General features: G+C 39.7%; 1 protein-coding gene across 1 annotated transcript in view; it reads right to left on the bottom strand.

The window, feature by feature from the left end:
* Positions 1-3,378: 3,378 nt before the first annotated feature.
* Positions 3,379-19,423, bottom strand: part of fam193a (family with sequence similarity 193 member A) — a 30,930-nt gene continuing 14,885 nt past the window's right edge. Inside the window, exons 13-23 of the mRNA XM_082163202.1 lie at positions 18,394-18,526; positions 18,122-18,265; positions 17,044-17,310; positions 16,526-16,739; positions 14,711-14,935; positions 14,327-14,609; positions 12,517-12,703; positions 7,382-7,612; positions 4,907-5,747; positions 4,724-4,805; positions 3,379-4,362 (exon numbers count right to left, since the gene is read on the bottom strand). Coding sequence (XP_082019328.1) covers positions 4,269-4,362; positions 4,724-4,805; positions 4,907-5,747; positions 7,382-7,612; positions 12,517-12,703; positions 14,327-14,609; positions 14,711-14,935; positions 16,526-16,739; positions 17,044-17,310; positions 18,122-18,265; positions 18,394-18,526 — 2,701 coding nt within the window. The 3' untranslated portion in view covers positions 3,379-4,268. The remainder of the gene's footprint in view (positions 4,363-4,723; positions 4,806-4,906; positions 5,748-7,381; positions 7,613-12,516; positions 12,704-14,326; positions 14,610-14,710; positions 14,936-16,525; positions 16,740-17,043; positions 17,311-18,121; positions 18,266-18,393; positions 18,527-19,423) is intronic.

The raw sequence follows: 19,423 nt of genomic DNA on the forward strand, positions 1-19,423 counted from the left end.
TATATTTTTTTTTTTTTTGCCTATTATGGTGTAGCTTGTCTAGTCTTTATTATCCTCAACTTTACCTGCCATGCTGTTCCGGCTGGGAAACCTTTGCCAAATTCCATGCCAAAACAGATAAACATGGCCTTTAATCTTCAACGCAGGGAATTCCCGAGCACTGGCTATCTCATTTGAAAGAGCAGCACTTTATTTTACACTGTTGTTGTTTCTGACTGTCTTAAGAGTTATCACGACCTGTTGTGTTGTTTTTTTAGATAAGAGCGATCAGAACTCTATTGTCAATTCCAGTATGTGGAACGATGGGGGTTTTCCCTCTTAAGCTCTCTGTTTCTCCTCAGTTCTGGTCCATCCTCAATGAAAAGATCTTCATGAGTGATTATAAACTACACTATCTCATCTCCGATCTTTGATTCCTCTTTAATAATCCCAGCTCTCGCTCTCTTTCTGACCCTTTTCTTGTCCAAGTCCCTCTTTGGAAGACTGATTCTAGACATCTAGGTTCTGCACATAGTCCTGTCAAGATAGGATAATAAAGGACAGTTGTTGTTATATCCAGATGAATATGGCAAGGGAACATACTTGGATCCTGTTACATGTATCGAACACTCAACTTAAATGTAATTACCAAATGTCAATAGGAGAATTTTTCTTTTTTTTTTTCTTTTTTTTTTTTTTTGTGTGTGTGTGTGTGTGTGTTTGAGAGAGAAAAGTTGTGTGTATTGATATGCATGCAGTCATCTTGTGTAGTTGTTCTTCTTATTCAGTCGAAACAAGTAAACTTCATGTTGAAAGTACAAAATGAATCTGGTCTCAACCAGAAATGTCTTACTAAAAAGATTTTACATAAATGAGGTAACTCCAGCATTGCATCATGGGGGACTAAAAGTGGGCAGACTCACAGAAGCACTTCCAGGAGATTGACAAAATCTCCCATTGTACATTTTCCAGTTTCCCAGCCAAACACGTGTTGATTTTTTAAAAATTATTTAAATAAATCTATTTTAATTAAGTGAATTATTTTACTATATATTTTTCCATTTTAAAATTGAAATGTAAATGTAATACATTTTTATTATATATATATATATATATATTTTTTTTTTTTTATATATATATATTTTTTATTTTTATTATTTTACAATAACATTTAAATTCTAGATTACTACACTAAAATATTGTTTAGTTTACAATTTTTTCCCACTTGTTGGAGGAAGTGTTAATGGCAGTATGAACTGATGCGGATATCTATGGACTTTAAAGGTAATCAGCTAACCTAGCTAGTTCTTTTTATTTGATTTAAATATCTAAATGTTAGTAAAAAAAAAAAAAAAACTTTTAGATATCAGTCTGCAATCTGCATATGGCCATCGGTTATGCTAATCTCATTTTAGTAATTGATAATATAATTTACACCATCATGCCATTCTAAATGGCAAGTATAAAGTTATTGCCTGATAAAGTTAGATACCAGGCACTAAATTTATACTTGCCATCGAGAATGGCATGATGGTGTAAATATATGTTTAAATATATTATCAATTACTAAAATTAGATAATCTCTTCCAGAACAAGGCAAGCAACAGTCTCTCTAACCTGTTATATCGGTTTCTTTGTTACATGCTAAAGGAGGTAGGCGTTTACCACAGCGAAAAAGGTTTTTTTTTGGCAGGAAGTAAAAAAAAAAAAAAAAGCCCTACATAAAACAAAGTTTGATGATGACGGATAGTGACAAAAGTTCCCTTTCTGTGGGAGTTGTAAGTTTAGAAATAGTGTCAAGTGGTTTCGAAGCTTAAAAATATGCCCTCCCTCCCATTTTAAAATGTGATTCCAATACATTTCTTGAAGAGTGAGGTAATCATAATTTTTGTTGCACTTTAGAAGTGAAAGCCAAAACCATGTACATACTTCTAAATGCTGTCAGTTTAAACACCAAGTTAAATCGAACTTCTGATCACTATCAACAAAATTGTTTTAAACATTTTTTTTTTAATATATATTAAAGAGTTTAGCTCAAATGAAGAGTTTGTCAGAAAAACTTCAAATTGATCAGTACTTCGAGTTCAACCAAAATGATTCACCCTTGGAGGGCAGCCTTTCTGACAAGGTAATGACAGACTTAAATAAAAGAGAAATAAAAAGAAACCACCAAATTATTAGTTTGAAATGGAGAATCATGCACAATAACACAAAGAACATTTAGAAAGTCTATTTTAATTTCATGTTGATTTTAACACACCCTTCATGGGATGGCGGGGATTTTTCCCCCCTTTTTTTCTTATCAAAAGCAGCCGCCAGCAAAAACATCACCTTTATCTCAATATGTATTCAGTAGGGCATGCTTAGTTGAAATAAGTTGTGTTAAATGATAAAATCTGAAATACTTTTAAGGTTATTTTCACCTTCAACATTCACTTACCTCTCAGCAGAAACTGCCGAAACCCCGTCCAATGACGCTCATTGATTGCACTGGAAAAGATGGTTTTACTGATAACTAGTGAAAACACCAGCCTGAACCGGGATTGTACCTGCCACACCCTGGTAATAGGGAAAGAGGAAAGAAAACAAAGCAAAACTATTTATAATGACTTCACCTCAAATTGAGCAAATTATCCCAAATGTTTGGATAATTATTATCACTGTTATTATTGCTAAAAGTGTTAGCAATAAAATGTTGTCATTAATTACTCACCCTCATGTTGTGCCAAAACCATAAGACTTCTGTTTATCTTCAGAACACACTTTAAGATATTTTTAATGAAATCCGAGAGGTTTCTGTACCTCCATAGAGATCCAATGCAACTACCACTTTCAAGGCCCAGAAAGGTAGTAAATAAATCAAACTAAATTATGGTGGTTGTTTTTTTGTTTTGTTTTTCGCAAACAAAGCACTCGCGTTGCTTCATAAAATGGGGGTAGAACCACTGGAATCGCATGGATTACTTTAACTACCTTTCTGGGGCTTGAATGTGTAAGTTGCGTTGGATATCTATGGAGGGACAGAAACCTCTCGGATTTCATTAAAAATATCTTGTATTCCGAAGATTAACGAAGGTCTTACGGATGTGGAACGGAACGAGGGCGAGTAATTAATGACAGAATTTTTGGGTGAACTAACCCTTTAAGTATGCAGATACAGCCAGTGTAAAACCGTAAACACTGAGTGAAACAGTTGTGGTGTTTCACACGCATCCGTTCTTACCAGAATGATGGGGACGGACCCGTTGCAAGGTGCCAGGTCATGCAAATTAGAGTGTTAGGTTCCTCCTGTTATGTTGATCTGCAGTTGGCTCTGTATTTCCCCTTGATTGGATGAGGTTAGGAATTTGGTAAGTGTTATAAGATGCAGATGGAAAAAAAAGACAACTGACACAGAAATGTCCTGCCACTCTACTGTATTCCATCTTTCAAAAAGAAAGACAAGATTTTAATATTACTTAACAATATGTTAAAAAGTAGCCAGTCCGGCTTCAGTGTTAATACAATATACACTCTATAACAGATTGATAGTGTGAGTATTGTTCTTTTCGATTCAATTCTGAAAGTATTCTGATACAAGCTTGGTACAAGTTGAAAAAAAAATGAAAAATAAAAAACAAAAATAAAATGGTAACTTGAACACAGTTGTTACTCTGAACAATTTTAAATGGAACTGACGTGAACATTGTCAAGTATTAGCCAATCTCCTGATAAAGGGAGAGAAAGGGGACAATGACGTGAAGCTGACCAGTCCGATTCTCTTGACGATGAGGTGTGAGGAAGTGCAGTGCTAGGTGCAAAGGTGAGCAAAGCCACAGTTGATTTGAATAAAAGGATCTTTTTTTTTCATATTCAGCTTTTTTCTTTAAGCATGTCATTTGCAGTGCCTTCATCCAAATGTACATAAAGCCAGAGAAAACCCAGAACATGACACACAGACCTAAGGGAAACGGCCCACTCACTGACAAAAAGCGCACACGCTTTTTAAAAGAAGAAAAGGGAAACCAAAATAATAGGGATAAACTTATAGAGTAGCATTTTGGAGTTGTTTTTTGACTTTGCTCTTTTTTTTTCTCTCCAGAAGTACTGCAGGAATATAAGCCCGTTTTGGGTTCTTTGCAGAAACCAGAGCAACAAGGAAAAGGCAAGGCGGCATGGATAATGTAGACCAGAGGAGCGGTTGAAGCATAGCAGCACTGGGGTCAGCAGTCAATCTGTAGAAATGTGGGAGAGAGAGAAGAAACCAGAGGAACGCTTATCGATTCCTGCCATTGTCTCTGGAAGACCCATTAGTGGGCAGCAAACGTGGCCTTCTTCAAGCTAAAATTGGACCAGTTGATGGACAACCTCTGCCTCGTCTGTCGTGCAGAGTCCAAGCAGAACCTGCGGAAAGGGTGAAGAATAAATTCATTGGGGAACAAAAGGTCATGAATACCTGAGAAAATGTGAGGTCACATTTACCATTGCTTAGCGAAATTCCAAATGGCAAAAAAGAGTCATTCCAACAGGAATCCACACGATAGGGAGTTTCGTGTGAAGATGAAAAAGTTCCCCATGCAGATTTTGCACGTTCAAGTTGGTCACACGAATTTGTCGCACTGACCAACAGAAAGCTGCCTGGTTTGAAAGTGTCTACTGTATAAGCAGACCTTTATACATGCTATTAACAATGGACCTGTTTTTGCACGAAATTTCACTAATGTGACCGCACTTCAAAATATTACTGAATACTATCAAACAGTACCTTTTAAAATATTCCACCTCACGTTCGGTCTCGTCCATGTCTACGCTGTCCAAATCAATGTCTTTGGGCAGAAACACATCATCTGTTGGACAATAAGAGAATTCTGACTTGTTCAAAAATGAACAAACTGTAAAACATTAGTTTTATCGTTTATCTTCAGACAATTTGGCAGTTCACACTCACCTATTGAGTTATTCATCTTGTCTGCTTTTTTCTTCTTATTCTTCTTGGGTTTGCTTTTGGGCTGAGGGGACTCGTTGTTTGGGACTTTGCCATTCTGCTGAGGAGGGTCTAAAGCTGAAGATTCGATAATTGGAGAGTTCCTCTCGTCTTTCCCTCCATTCTGTGGCTTTTTCCCATTAGTCCTCTCTTCCCTCTTGATCTCGGTCACTGACTCCTCTGAAGCTCTCTGCTTGGCTTTGGCGTCAGTTTGAGGGCTGGCCGCATTCCCAGCTTTTGGAGGCTCTGGAGCTTTGGAGGTCTCGGCTGGCCTCTTTGTGGCTTCACCGTTGGTTTTGGAGCCATTTGTTTGCTGTTTGGGTTTGACCTTGGTATGGGAGGACTCTGGGTGGGAGGTGGTGCCATTCTGGAGGGCGGGAAAGTCTGAGGGTCTCTCTTTGCAAGTCTTTGGGCTTGGCTGTTGCGATGGGCCGTTCCTCCCATTGATAGGTGATTCAGGTTCTAGACGAGGCTCCTTAGGACCGAGACGGATGAGACTGTGCAGTAGCTGTGTTTTGCCGTTCTGCATGTTCTTTTCTAAAACGCTCTGTGCTGTTTGCTGAAGAGGCTGAGGGTTGTTGGTTGTTGGAACGAGAGAAGGAATTTCAGACTTGGTCACCTCCTTGGCTTTATTGTCTTTCTTTTTCTTCTTAGATGCCCTCAAGTGCTGCATTTCCTGCAGACGGAGGAGCTCCTGCTTCAGTGCCTCCTCCTCCTCCTGCTGCTGCCTTCTCTGTTCCTTTAAAAGCTGCTGCTGCATCTCCAGTTCCCGAGCCTCTGCCTCAAGACGGGATTTCTCCTCCATCTGCACCCAAACAAACCCCTAGACAGTTAATCTCATGACAACCCCCATAAGATATATACACACAAATATACCCACATACATATATATTATATTTTTGGGTCGATCACTGATAACGGCAAAGCAGTATTGGTCGATGCGATCACCGAAATAAATGATACTATTCTTAATATATTTTAAGTATATATAAAAAAAAAAGAAATAAAGTATCATGATTTGACAACTCTTATTTATTGGCAAGCAACATGTGCAACGTATTCCATTCCATCTCTTAAAAGTAATTGGGAACAGCTTTAGAGCTTAAAAACAGCACTGTGAAATAAATACAAATAAAACGCAGAACAGTCTTTATCAACAGAAAGAAATCATATGTAAAACAACACTGCATTTGTTTACACTATAAATTAAATTTACATTAATCCTAAATCGCCTAAAGAGCAGTGAGTGTAATTAACATTAAGGACATAGACAGAAGCAGGAATATTAGGCTGCTGTCACTTTAAGACCGATTGTATGGATTCAATATACTGTTAGACATGCGACTCATTTCCCAACTGTTTATGTTCACTTAACACATAACCGACTACTCACCAAGCCGAGCATTTTGACATGCCATGTGTGATTTTAACCATTTCGGAGCACATGCACAGAAGGTCGCTTGGGGAATGGAAACAGTACATATTTCGCAGCTTTAAACACTTTAAAGTGTTACTCTTTTGGCGTAGGTCGACTTGCGTACGGCCGTCTGCCGGAAGCTAGTTATTTTAGTCGATAAAGTTTTAAATATGAATATTTTTCTTACACGAATGCATCGCTTTGCTTCAGAAAGACTTTATTAACCCCCCCAGAGCCGTTTCGAGCCCTTTTATCACGAATGGATAGGGTTTGATGGACTTCGAAAAAAATATACCCATGTACTCCCATTATAAGGCTTGGAAGAGCCAGGACATTTTTTTATGTAACTCCGATTGTATTAGTCTGAAAGAAGAATGTCATATACACTTAGGATGGCTTCAGGGTGAGTAAATCATGGGCTAATTTTCATTTTTGGGTGCACTATCCCTTTAATTGCTCTTTTAATTAGAGCACGTCATGCAGTTTAGCAACAGTAGACTGTATTTACCGACAATCACTTATCTAGCTGATTTGGATGTTAAGTTTGGGCTTTTAGGGAGGAAAGAAAGCACACCTCTTTGAAGGAAAGAAATTCACTAAAAATGTTTTTAACATTTAAAAAAAAACGCATACCTCTAGATTTTTACTGTCATTGCTATGGAGTTGCTGTGGTTGCAATGTCTCCGCTCTACACAAAGACTTTGCAAATTTATTGTCGTTTTTCAGATGCTTGATAGAACTGTCAGACAGTTAATGCAGTGAAGGAATTTTAGCTGTGTACAGAAAAATTGTCTCGCGAGTTTTGCATCATCTGATCCGCTTTTCTGAACAGCCTTTATAGAGACCACGATCAAACTATATAAAGCTATTATCGGCCAATAACCATTGGCACCTGATCAATCAGAGCACCAATATACATAAATCCTTTTATTCTTCATTACGATATCAGAACAGTAGTATTACATTTATGTATTTTTGCATAAATTAGTAGACACAGACAAAAAAGCATGATATGAGTTTACCTTCTTCTGTTTGTGGCGGGCACGTTTGGCTGCTTTGGAGCTGGTGACAGGTTTGTTGTCTGCGCTGTTGATGAACTGTAGCAGGTCCTCTACCTTGCGATGGTCTTCCACCCCATCCCGCTCCAGCAGCAATTCTTCCTTCTTAGGCTGTTCCTCCTTCCGCTTAGTCAGCCTGAGTCTCAACTTCTCCCGCATCTCTGCATAGTTCCTACTGGTGGGTGCGGCAGGAGGCTATAAACCACAAACAACATGAGTAGTTAGTTTATTTATTCATGACACTTTCTATGGTAAACGCTTAACATGAACTGCTTCCACAAATATTCCATTAATAGGGGCTGGTTGACAAAAGCACTGGATTATTCAAAACTGATTTGGTGCAGGAAATAAGAGCATGTGCTGATCCATCAGACATTGTGAACACCACACACTGATTAAAAAGCTCTGATAACACCTCAAAGTGACTGACTAGAACTGAAATAGAGCTGGCCGTTCTGATGTATACAGTGTGTACGAGCAGAAAAGTGTCAACTTGAAGAGATTTTACTATACCGTGGTAGATGCATATTTTCAAGACCATCTGTGAGTAAGGACTGCTTTATGATAATGTTAAAGTGACAGGAAATTGTACTTTCCATCATGTTCTAATTCTTGCAAATACCGATAAGCCACTTACAGGTCGATTATGTTATGATCGATAACCGATAAATGGCACATCAATATTCTTTCCTATTCTCAAAACAAATTCCGGTTTATCACTATTTGTCACATGTATGTCCCGTTTTAGTTTAGTTTTCATTCTTTTCCTGTTTTCCTGTGTTCCTAGTTTGTTTCCATGTTTGTTAATTAGTTTCCATAGTCCATAATTCCACAAACCTGTGTTACTCAGCATATGTTTAAGCACTGGGTTTTCCTTAATTCTTTGTCAGGTATTATCGACGTCAGTATTAATGTGGTTATGTTTCCTGTATCTCCAACGATCTCCTGAGGTTGTTTTTTTTTTAGGGGATTTATTGTTCTGGAATTCCTTCCGTCGTGCGCTTCATTGGAGCAGGAGCAGCAATCTTTTGAGGACCACACCTGAGGATTTTTAGAACTGGCGTCACACAAACTTTCCTGAGCATTCTTCTGTGCGTCGTCTTTTACGCCAGCTTGAACGAACGCACAAAAGCACGCCAGCCCGATGTCGGTCTTGGGGGACCTTCACCTTGTTTGTGGAGTAGGTGCTGGTGAACAACAGATCAGCGTTCAACATCGGAAGACATCACTAGCCCCACTCTGGACCCAGAGCCCAGCCAGCCATCACCCCGTGGCACGGACATGATGCCAGAGCCCACTGTAGATGGAGGGCTTGAACCTGCCGCGATGTATGAGCCAGCGCCAGAGAAAAGGACGGAACCAACCATCGCCCCGGAGCCCGAGCCCCACTGTGAGTCTGATTAGGTGCGTGAGCTGGCTAGACATGTGCCGCTAATGAAGTTCGAGGGAATGGATGTAGACCCCGCCCACACTCCCACTGCAAAGGGTGAGCTGCTGCTGATCGCTGGTGGCTATTTTGATTTGGAAGAGGATATTTCCCTCATTCTCATGTCCCCACTGGTTCCGCCCAGCTCCAAGTCTCCTGTGTCTCCGCTGGTCCCGCCCAGCTCCAAGTGTCCTCTGTCTCCGCTGGTTCCTGTCAGCTTATTGGCCCCTGGTTTACTCCACTCTGCTCTGCAGATCCGGCCTGTCGACATATTGGCTCCGCCTTGGCTCCTTCCTCCCTCGGCTTCACCAGAGACCACCATCCTTACGGCTCTACCGGACTCCCTTATCCCTCCAGCACTGCCTTGGTCAGATGTTGCTCTTTTATTCATTTATATATTTTTATGAAACCTTTATTTAACCAGGAAATAAAACTCTGAGATTTAAAGTCTATTTTACAAGAGGGACCTGGCCAAGACAGGCAGCACAGTTATTTAAACATAAAAACATAAATATACATATACAAAGAATGTACACAAATCGCAAGTAAATCCAAAATCAAATGCTTTAAAATACCCTTAAATTAATTTAGTGATATCAACTCTTTTAAAAATAATTTATCTTGTAACTGGTTGTTACAAGATATATTTAAGCAGATGTTTAAAAGATAATAAAAAAAAAAATTATGATATGCTGCTGTAAGTAAAAGGGAAGCAAACCCAAAATAATTGTATATATAAATATGTACCAGTGCTTGAGTCTATGGGATGACAGCACAGGCCTTCCAACCCGAGAGTACAATAGTAGTAGTAGTAGAATTTGAGTTTATTGCCATATCAGCATCACTGGCTATTACATGGCAGATACATAAACATTTAACAAACATAACATCATAAGTACAATATAATGAAAACAATGGAAAGTACAATTCTATAAAATATTCTTTAAATGTACTTGTGCTAAAAAATATTATTATTTTTTTAATCTGGATCCATAAATAAGTCCTTCAAAGTTTGTCCAGATAAAAAGTGCTGTCTCATAACATTAAAGATTGGGCAGTCCAAAAGAATATGTTTTAGAGGCATTTTGGTGCTTCTTCACCCTTCAATAAATGCCCATTAGTAAGTCTAGTATGGCCATTTGGGCACCTTGTAAATACAACTTGGTCGTGTCTTGATTTGAAAGGGTAGACATCTTTTCCCAACCACAGAATTCATTTAAAATAATTTGTTATTTATCTACCCATTCTGCTTGCCCTTTCTCTAATGTATATTGGTTAATTAAGGGATTTATCCCGAGAACAGTAAACAATAGGTAAGGGCTTTTGAATTAGTAATAAACCTTAATTCTCCATGATAAACAGAATCCAACACCTGTAAACAATGCTTAGGCGCCTGAATATAAATATCAAAATAATACATCTATGACAAAAAAGTAGCAGCTACCAATCTCTTCCTTGCTTCAAAAGAAAGATAGGTCTTAACTCAAAAGAAAAATCCCATTTACAACTTGAGTTTTTTCACAAGGTGGTGAACATAAGGCCCAAAAGAGAGGGAATCATCAATTAAAAGTTAATGTTATTGGCCCAGATATTTATATTGAGAAACTATTTCAATCATCAAACCTTGAAGAGTAGCAATTGAGTGCGAGTATGAGAATGCAAACTTTTTTCATATGAAAATATCATGAGGCGGTTTCCCAGACAGAAATTAAGCCTAGTCCTAAAATGGCCTTTTAAACCAGATTAACAGAAATCTGCTTTCTCTGTAATGGTCTTTTAAATAGTCCTAGGCTTGGTCTAGACCAGAGTTTAATAAACTGATTTCCTGGAGGAAGACTAAAGCTAATCCAGGACTAAATTGACACTTAAATAAAACCTACCAGGAGGCAGGTTTAACTTCGGATTAACGCTGCATTATAGCCATGCTGGATGTATATCTCCATGCTGGAAACTCTGGTTCGAATCCTGCTCGGAGTGGATAGAGTAAGAAACTTTGAGTTCGCTCACAACATTTTTGTGAACGAAAAGTTTCTCGAGGGAATGGAAAACATTTTGCAAGCAAATGCAGTTTCTCGAGGGAACGCAAAACATTTACTAGAAAACGCAAAAACATTGATAAATATTTTTTTCTCCCATCTCATATTTTTTCCCTTCAGCATGTCCCTTTAGTTTAAGGGCTTCATAGATTCCACAGCTGATGTGTGCAGTTTTTCTTTGCTATTTGCTTTAAGAGTTTTCTCTTGTCCAGTAAAGCTTTTTTGATTGCAGACTTTTTTCTACTGTCATTGTTTTGGATTTGGATTTACTTCTCAGTTCCATGCAATTTTAAGATTTTCTTGGTTCATTCCATGTTTTATAGGCAACCTCTGTCATGCTAATTCAGATTAGCACAGTTGGTTTTAAATTAATCTTGTTTTAGTTCAGGACTTCATAGCCCAGGTGTTAGTAATCTGTACTTAATCTGTGTTTCAGAAAGCCATTTTATAAACCACGATTAACTACTCTAGATTAAGGCCTACTCCTGGCTTAATTTAAACCCTGTCCGGGAACTGCACAAAAGAGTTTCGATTTTAAGTTTAAATAAGTTTAGCTCTGCCTGAGCCACGGACTTCCGAGCTGTCCGCTGTGCTCCGTCTCTCCACCCCTTCAGCACTGTCTGGCTCTGCCTTCCCTCCGGCTCCACCTCGGCCCTCGGCCTCACCGGCTCCACCTCAGTTCTCTGGCACCACCTCGGACACTTGTCACTATGACTCCGCCTCTGCTTCCAGGACCATCGGTGTCGCCCGGTCCCATCTGCTCTCTGTTTGCGCCTGCCTCATCTCCATCACTCATCCCCCTGGTGTCAACAGCCAAGCCTTCACCATGGCTCCTCCCTCCATCGACTCCGCAAAAAGGATCCTGGCTGCGCTCTGGGTCCCCACCTAGCTACTCCTTCCCCTGGCTCATTCCACCATCATTACCACCCTGGTTTCTCACACTGTCACCTGCACTTGTTCCTGCTCTTCACCTGTTCCACGTCCTTCTCCGGAGCGCGCTCCCTACCACCTCAGTTGTCGGCATGAGGACGTGCCTTTCAAAGGCGTCGGTTATGTGTTAAGTGAACATAAACAGTTGGGAAATGAGTCGCATGTCTAACAGTATATTGAATCCATACAATCGGTCTTAAAGTGACAGCAGCCTAATATTCCTGCTTCTGTCTATGTCCTTAATGTTAATTACACTCACTGCTCTTTAGGCGATTTAGGATTAATGTAAATTTAATTTATAGTGTAAACAAATGCAGTGTTGTTTTACATATGATTTCTTAGTTTTCACTCTGTTCCTGTTTTCCTGAGTTCCTAATTAGTTTCCCTGTTTGTTAATTAGTTACCATAGTTAACAGAATAATTTTAATTGTGAGATTTGCTAAAATTATAGGTGTTTTTAAAATATCAACTTTAAGTGAGTGTTAGATGATGGCAAAGATAATTTAAACGTAAAAACAGGGAAGTGAGCAAAACAATGAAATATTCAAAACTACTGTATATCCAATATCAACAGATACTATAGATAAAAAAAGCTTGAATATCAGCTGACAATCAAAATACTATTGTTTATTATAAATAATGTAATTATGTAATGTATTATTAATATTGTTATATTTGGTGAAAGCCAAGGGAGAGTGTTTCCATACCCCTCCGTGACCGAAGAATTCACAGTAGCAGCAGTCACAGTACTTTCCTTCCTTCTGATTGGTTGAGGTGGAAGTGGATGAACTGTGCTCCGAGCTGCTGTCATCATCTTGGCTCTCCTCTCCTTCATATGGCTGGTGATCGTAGCCTCCGTTCCCTTCACAGCGATGACCCTCACAGTCTGGATCACTGACAAAAACATTCCAAATGTGAGTATATGAACTCAATTCCAGCTCATATTCCAGTTTATTTATTAAATATTAAAGTGCCCCTATTATGCTATTTTAAAGTTTCCTAATGTTGTTTTGGAGTCTCCTAAAACAGGTTTACATGCATCAAAGGTAAAAAAACTGTAAATTTTCTCATATTATACATTTGCACATCACCACATTTTCAATGATTCTCAAACGACTCGCCAGATGAATCAATCTCTCTAAATCCCTCCTTTCCACGAGCTACACTGCTCTGATTGGCCAGACAGCTCAGTCTGTTGTGATTGGTCTATCACGTACAGCTGTCGAAAACAAAAAAGCCCATTGCCATAACAACGTCAACTCTGCGTGTCCTGAGGCTTCCTACACCGTAAAATAAACACAGTACCGAACAATGACGTTGATTTTACCATATCAATCCAAGCGCGAGTCCGATGATGAAACATTGGAAAAACTAGTTATTCAACCCGAACCTCCATCGCAAGGACAACTCGAGCAGGATGTTTCAGTGATACACTAACTTACTCACTTTGAGGGACATTATGAGATGGTGCAACTGTAATTCCTCACCATCAGCATTAACAAGTGCATGTCCATCAACAAACCTATTATTTTTCAAGTACTTATTTATTTACCGAGTATTTTTCTAATTTATTGCAGTGAACATGTGGAAACTGTATCAATAACAGTGCATACATTAGCCGAGCTATAGCGTGAATGACTGATGATACATAAACGTTGGTAAAACAAATCTTGCTCCATGCTTAATCTTTCCTCAAAGAAGTGAGAACGACAGACAATCTGCATTAATAGACACAGTTTTAGGTAACGTTAATAGTGGCCCACAACTGATTAGCAGAAGTATTTCAGTAAGACAGTAATAATGTGAGTTAGCCAGTTAGCAGGAGACCAACACAATATAAAAATCAAAACGAAGTATTTTGAACACCATCTTTCAAGAGAAAGCGGTTTGCGAATCCTGCATTGAACTCCGAGATTTGAGAAGCAGTCTTAAGTAAAATAAAGGGAACACAGCAAAAGTTTAGGATTATACTGCTGTGGTATTGTGGTAAAGATGAATTTTAACCACTTAATCTTCACATGCTCGTCCTTGGGCAGTGAAAAAAAAAAAACTGGCTTTACCTTCACATTGTAGAGCACAGCATCTTCTCGACATGATGCTATACAGTGTCCACCGGAATCAACAGCAGGTTTGAGGGGATTCAAGTTTTCCCTGGTGTCTGCGTGCGCAATAAGTGGGCGGGCAATATGCTAATGTTTCGTCTTGAAGTCACAACGAAACGGCTTATGACTCGTTTGAAAAACGATTAATTTCATTGACTCGGAGTCGACTCTTACTTTTGAAAGACAATAACTTTATATACGGTGCACTTTCAGATTTAAAACTTTGCAGGATGTTTTCATTCACTTAGAGCTATGTTACACACTACATGAAAGGTCATTTTCAAAAATCCATAATAGGGGCACTATAAAAGCTTGACATGCCATAGAAATTAGAACAGCCTGTCTATTTTTTGGATGAGGGGACAGCAGGAACATCACACAGAAGGCATATAAATACTACAGATGATGAACTGACCTGCACACGCTATTTGGACCACTGATTAAACCTTCAACTGAGGCGGCTGGCTGCTCACCAGATGTCAAGCACAGACTCTGATGGACATCCATGAAGACAGGAGTCTGACTTACAGTCTTTGAAAAGGACTGGGTACCTATACTTGGTAGGTGTGTGTTGGGGGAAGAAGGGTGTGAGGTTCCGCTGAGAGGGGGGAGAGACGAGAGACTGGTGGGGCTATTCCTAGGAGCAACAGGAGTGGGATGTCTATGGTCCTCTTTACCTAAATTATGGAAAACTTCATCTAAAGAAAAAAAAAAAAAGAAGGAAATTCAGCAAATGAAAGCAAAAATTCAATCTTAAGACTCATGATGGGTCATTTAGAAACGTGAAAGTGATTATTACTCGACTGGACAGTGGTGGCGGCACTGGAGACAGAGGAGGTGGCAGAGGAAGTGGCCATCACCACTTCACTGGCCTCCATGAAGGCATCTTGGTAGTTGAAGAGACACTTTTTCTTGGCGCCGTTCTTCCTCTCTTTGCCATCTGGGGAAGGATGGGGGTTGACAGTGGGGTCCAAACTGGAGGAGAGAAGGGGCACGTCGGGAAGAGGAGGACCCAGCATGTCACCTTTGACAGGGAGAAGAGTTTCAGTGAGATCATAGAGATATTGAAGACAATAAAACCCACTTGGCACATCCTTTTTGGTAATGTAGTGACCATTTAAATATATATAAAATACTAATACTAATACTAACACTGTAAGGAGCTGAAATGAACCACTAGTTGTTACTACAGTGATGTCACCCACTTTTGGACACAGACAGCTCGTCTGAGGTGTGGTGCTAGAAATTGCATTTTGACTCATTCACAAATTTTGATCTCTCTCCAAAAGTTCCTCACCACCACTCTTGCGGTCTCGGGGAAACCCATCAATTATGGTCAAGAAAGGGCACACTATTTAAAAGCAAACGCTTAACGGGGATAAAAAATACCTCCTATGTGGATGACTTTTTGGTAATGATGGCTGGGCGATTACACGTGTCTGATCGCTAATATTACTTAGGTCAAAAACAGCTCCACCAAACAGCTTAACATTTTTGTAGTTTCTAGTTTGTGGCTTCAAAAAGTCAAAATATGTCCTAATGTTAACACTATATCCAATTCTTGTAAGTGACTCATGTATCCCGTATATATTTTTAGGGGTTAAGACTTTAGAAAATGAAAATAATTTAATGGATTCACTCAACTACTTTAGTGCGGTTATGGCTGTTCTGGTACAAGTTTTGATCAGATTGAGGGTAGGACTCTGATTTTGTGACTGTATACAATCCATTCATCATATTTCAAGCTTAATTCTGTTCTTTTAGTCAAGTATATAAATTAAAATTTCAGATCCTGGTCCTCTATGTATGTTTGTGCTTCTCCAAATAATCTGATCGTATTCCAATATTTTGGAAACACTTATTTTTAGCACATCCTCTGATTGACAGGCAAGTAGGCAGTTATTTGTGGTTGTCTTGGACATATTAGTGCTTTACTACAACTGATCTGGTCAAATGCGTTTTCTACTACACTCCTAAAAATAAAGGTTTGAATAAAAGTACCCCTTGCCGTAATGCCATAGAATAACCAGTTTTGGTTCCTCAAAGAACCTTTCAGAGAGCAGTTCTTGATGAATGTTGTTCCACTGTGCATTACAAAAGTTCCATTGATATTAAAGGTTATTTAGGGAATCATAGATGGCCATTCAGAACCTTTATTTTTTCAAGCAGACATGAAAAGGAAATTCCAATCATCTTTACTTTTTATTGTAACGAAAATCTGAGTGAAAAAAAATTGAGGACAGGGCTTGACTTTGTCCATCGTGAATAGATTCGATTGTTGGATCATTGTCGTTTGCTAAATGTAACAAACTCATGTCAGTTAAAGGTTGCTGGAAGGGATGGATAATTGGCCAGTACTCCCGCAGGTGAGGACATTATTCACATTATTAAAAAAAGAGATGTTGACAATAGGGTAAGGGAAGTTAATTTCATGGTGACTTTTAGAGTGTTCCTCGTCTGAATGAGCTGATCACCAGACACATAATACCAGATCTAAATGGAGCCTTTCAATGGTTTAAAACATCTGAATTACTTACAGATTAATGCATTTTAGTTTTACTATTATCTACATTGAAGTGTGCAGAACATCTTTAAAAAGGCTTGAGAAACTGACCAGGTAATGGCTCCTGGAGCAGCACAGAAGGGTTCCAGTTCTTCATAATGTGCGTGTCCCAGAGGTTCTCAAGTTTGAGCGAGGGGCATGGCAAAGAGCCGTTCCAGTCCCCCGCCGTGCTGAAGCAGCTCTGGTAGACATGCTCCGGTAGGGTGGGGTTGAACACTTGCTGCTTTCCGCCTGTGTGACTGGACGTGGGGGTGGGAGGGAGAGTCTAGAGAAGATGGTGTGGAGAGAGTTGGGATCATTACATGAAAAAATTCAATGAATGTCTTTACCATGAAAATCAGTGATTTGGATACTTAAAATGTTACAGAAAAATGTATAGTGGCATTACGTCATTGCTTGATAAGCAATAGTCAGTGATGTGGAAAGGGACATGCCCAGTAGGAAGTGATATTTTGCAGATTTTTAAGATTTTGATATTTGATACAAGTCACCCCCCTTGTGGCTGGAAAAATAACAGGCATTGAGTCCCTACAAGCAGGGAATTTCCTGTGCATGTGCGTGCGTCTAACCTTGTTGTGTGTGAGCGGAGGGGTGGAGTAGAGGGTGGGCAGCAGTGGTCTGGGCAGGTGGGAGAGGTTGTGCAAGGGGAGATGGCCGTGTATGTGGGGGTAGAGGTGGAGGGCAGGGTGGGCTGCTGTCTTCTCTGAGAAGAACTGGTGACCCCCTGTGTGCAGCCTGCTGGTAGGCAGACAGGTGGAGCTCAGGCTGGAAGTGCTACCATCCCCGGTGCCCTGATTACACACGTGACACTCGCATGGATGTTGTACCTGATCCATCTAAAAAAAGAAAAAAAGAAGAAAGAGGTCATTTTTATCCGAGATCATTTACTGCAATACCTGCAAATGCAAACCACTCAAACCAATGGACTCTCTCTGACTCAATCAAAGATCAAATACATTTTTTAACAGTTTTTAATCTTGATGCCAAGGGGGAAATGTTTAAAGTGTAATTCAACCCCTGTAAACCAATATTTGAAAAATGCTGGAAAAGTGGGCAGAGCCCAGCGGAGACAGAGAGGACGAACCGAGGGCGGGGCTGAACGGGGGGCGTGCACCTGAGACCTGCAGTGGCGGATTGACTGACAGCTGTCAGACTCGCAAAGATGGGTGACTGGAGTGATGCCAGTAGCTTTGCAACAGAGCGGTCATTTGAAGTAGAGAACTTTTCTCCCCCACCTTCACCTGAAGTGGAGGAGGGTGAATTGTCTGGACACAGGGCCACAGGGCCATCTGCGGTCTTAACTCCCGATGCCAACAATGCTAGCGAAGGGCATGGTGAGCTCGTGCCAGGGGCGTGGGTAGTGAGCCGTTGGCAGAGCCTGCATACGTCACGCGGGGAAACAACTTCAAAAAGGAAAATTTAACTGCAGTAGCCACCATTCAACTCGAAGAGGGCAGCACTCAGACGTTTTTACACCATATATTGTAGAATTAAAACACTTTATACCCAAATGTCAAAACATTTACTCGAATCAATGAACAGCACTAACAAGGCCCCGGTCTTACAGGTCATTAACCAAAAAAAGTTGTTTTGGGGTTGTTACCCTTTAATATATAGTCCCTTAACGCATCTTTTCCTAAGCTCTACCTGTGTATGGGGGTATGATGGAGGCGGACAGTCATTTTTTCCTCCAGAGAACGGCGACTCCTGGCCTGGAGGTTCCCCACCACATTCCCTCTCCCCCTCGTCACCTTCAGAGGAACTGCTGCTGCTGCTGCTCCCCCGTGAAGACTGAGAAAACGAGAGAGGAGCGCTTATTACCACTGTTCAAACTCAAATGCCAAATGTTTCCAGTTGACAAATGTTTATTGTACACTGTAGGCAGCAACAACACTGTCAGATGATCAGCTGCCACCTACTTTATCTTTAAGGGTCATTCTCTCTTCCCCTCCACTGAGTTGGTTGTGGATGCCATTAATGCTGGCCACCACCGAAGGGTCTTCATACCCACTCAGAGGGTAGATAGCAGACAACGGAGGCACTTCATCATCGCTGAGGCAGAAAAGGAAAAAGAAAGAAAGCAAAAGGAGTCTAATGACTCAGCTGTTGGACTAGTGTGATGTAATAAGAAACTGATGAAAATGAAAAACAGAAACTGAGTGAGCTTAGCAGGAAAGTACATAATTAAGTCACTGTAATCATAAATACAGTAATGACTATAATAATTGGAACTTGCCTGATCTGACCCATATCTGATTTTTGCAATACTGTCCACAGGAGACATATTACTAGTACTACAAATTACACACAAAAAAAAATATTCCCAAGCTTATATTTCAGCATTATCCACGTAAAAACCCTTGACCGCTCATAAAACTATTACGAAATGCAGCCATAAAGCAAGCAGACAAGGGACAACAAACTTTATGCCGCACCTGACAATGACAGGTGAATTGAGATGATTTCACTGTCCATGAAACTGCATTTTACATTTATATACACTATCATTCAAATGTTTTTTAATCAAATTTGGGGTTTCATAATTATCAAGATTAAAATCAGTGTCCTGCACTGCCACTGCAAAAATAAATCATATTTTATCCAATATTCTGAATATGAGTGCACCGTCTGAAGTGAATGCAGTGAGACAAAAAAAAAATTCCTCGCATTTTTCCTGTTGTGTGAACAATGTTGTCTGATTCACAAAAAGTGAGTCTTATGAGCTGATTCCTTTAATGAATCATTTACATCAACTGACTGATTGTTCATATAGCAATGCGTACTTAAAGACACACAATTGCAGTTCCTTTTTTGTAATAAACAGCATTTTCATAGAAGACAAAAGGTTAGATAGATACTTATGGGACCTACGTCCCAATGTTCAAAGTTTTAAGTGTCCAAGTAATCAGCTACATTTCAAATAAAAGAGAGCAAATAAAACTGTTGTAA

Source organism: Leuciscus leuciscus (genome assembly GCF_965113295.1).
Source record: "Leuciscus leuciscus genome assembly, chromosome: 3".
Lineage (NCBI taxonomy): Eukaryota > Metazoa > Chordata > Actinopteri > Cypriniformes > Leuciscidae > Leuciscus > Leuciscus leuciscus.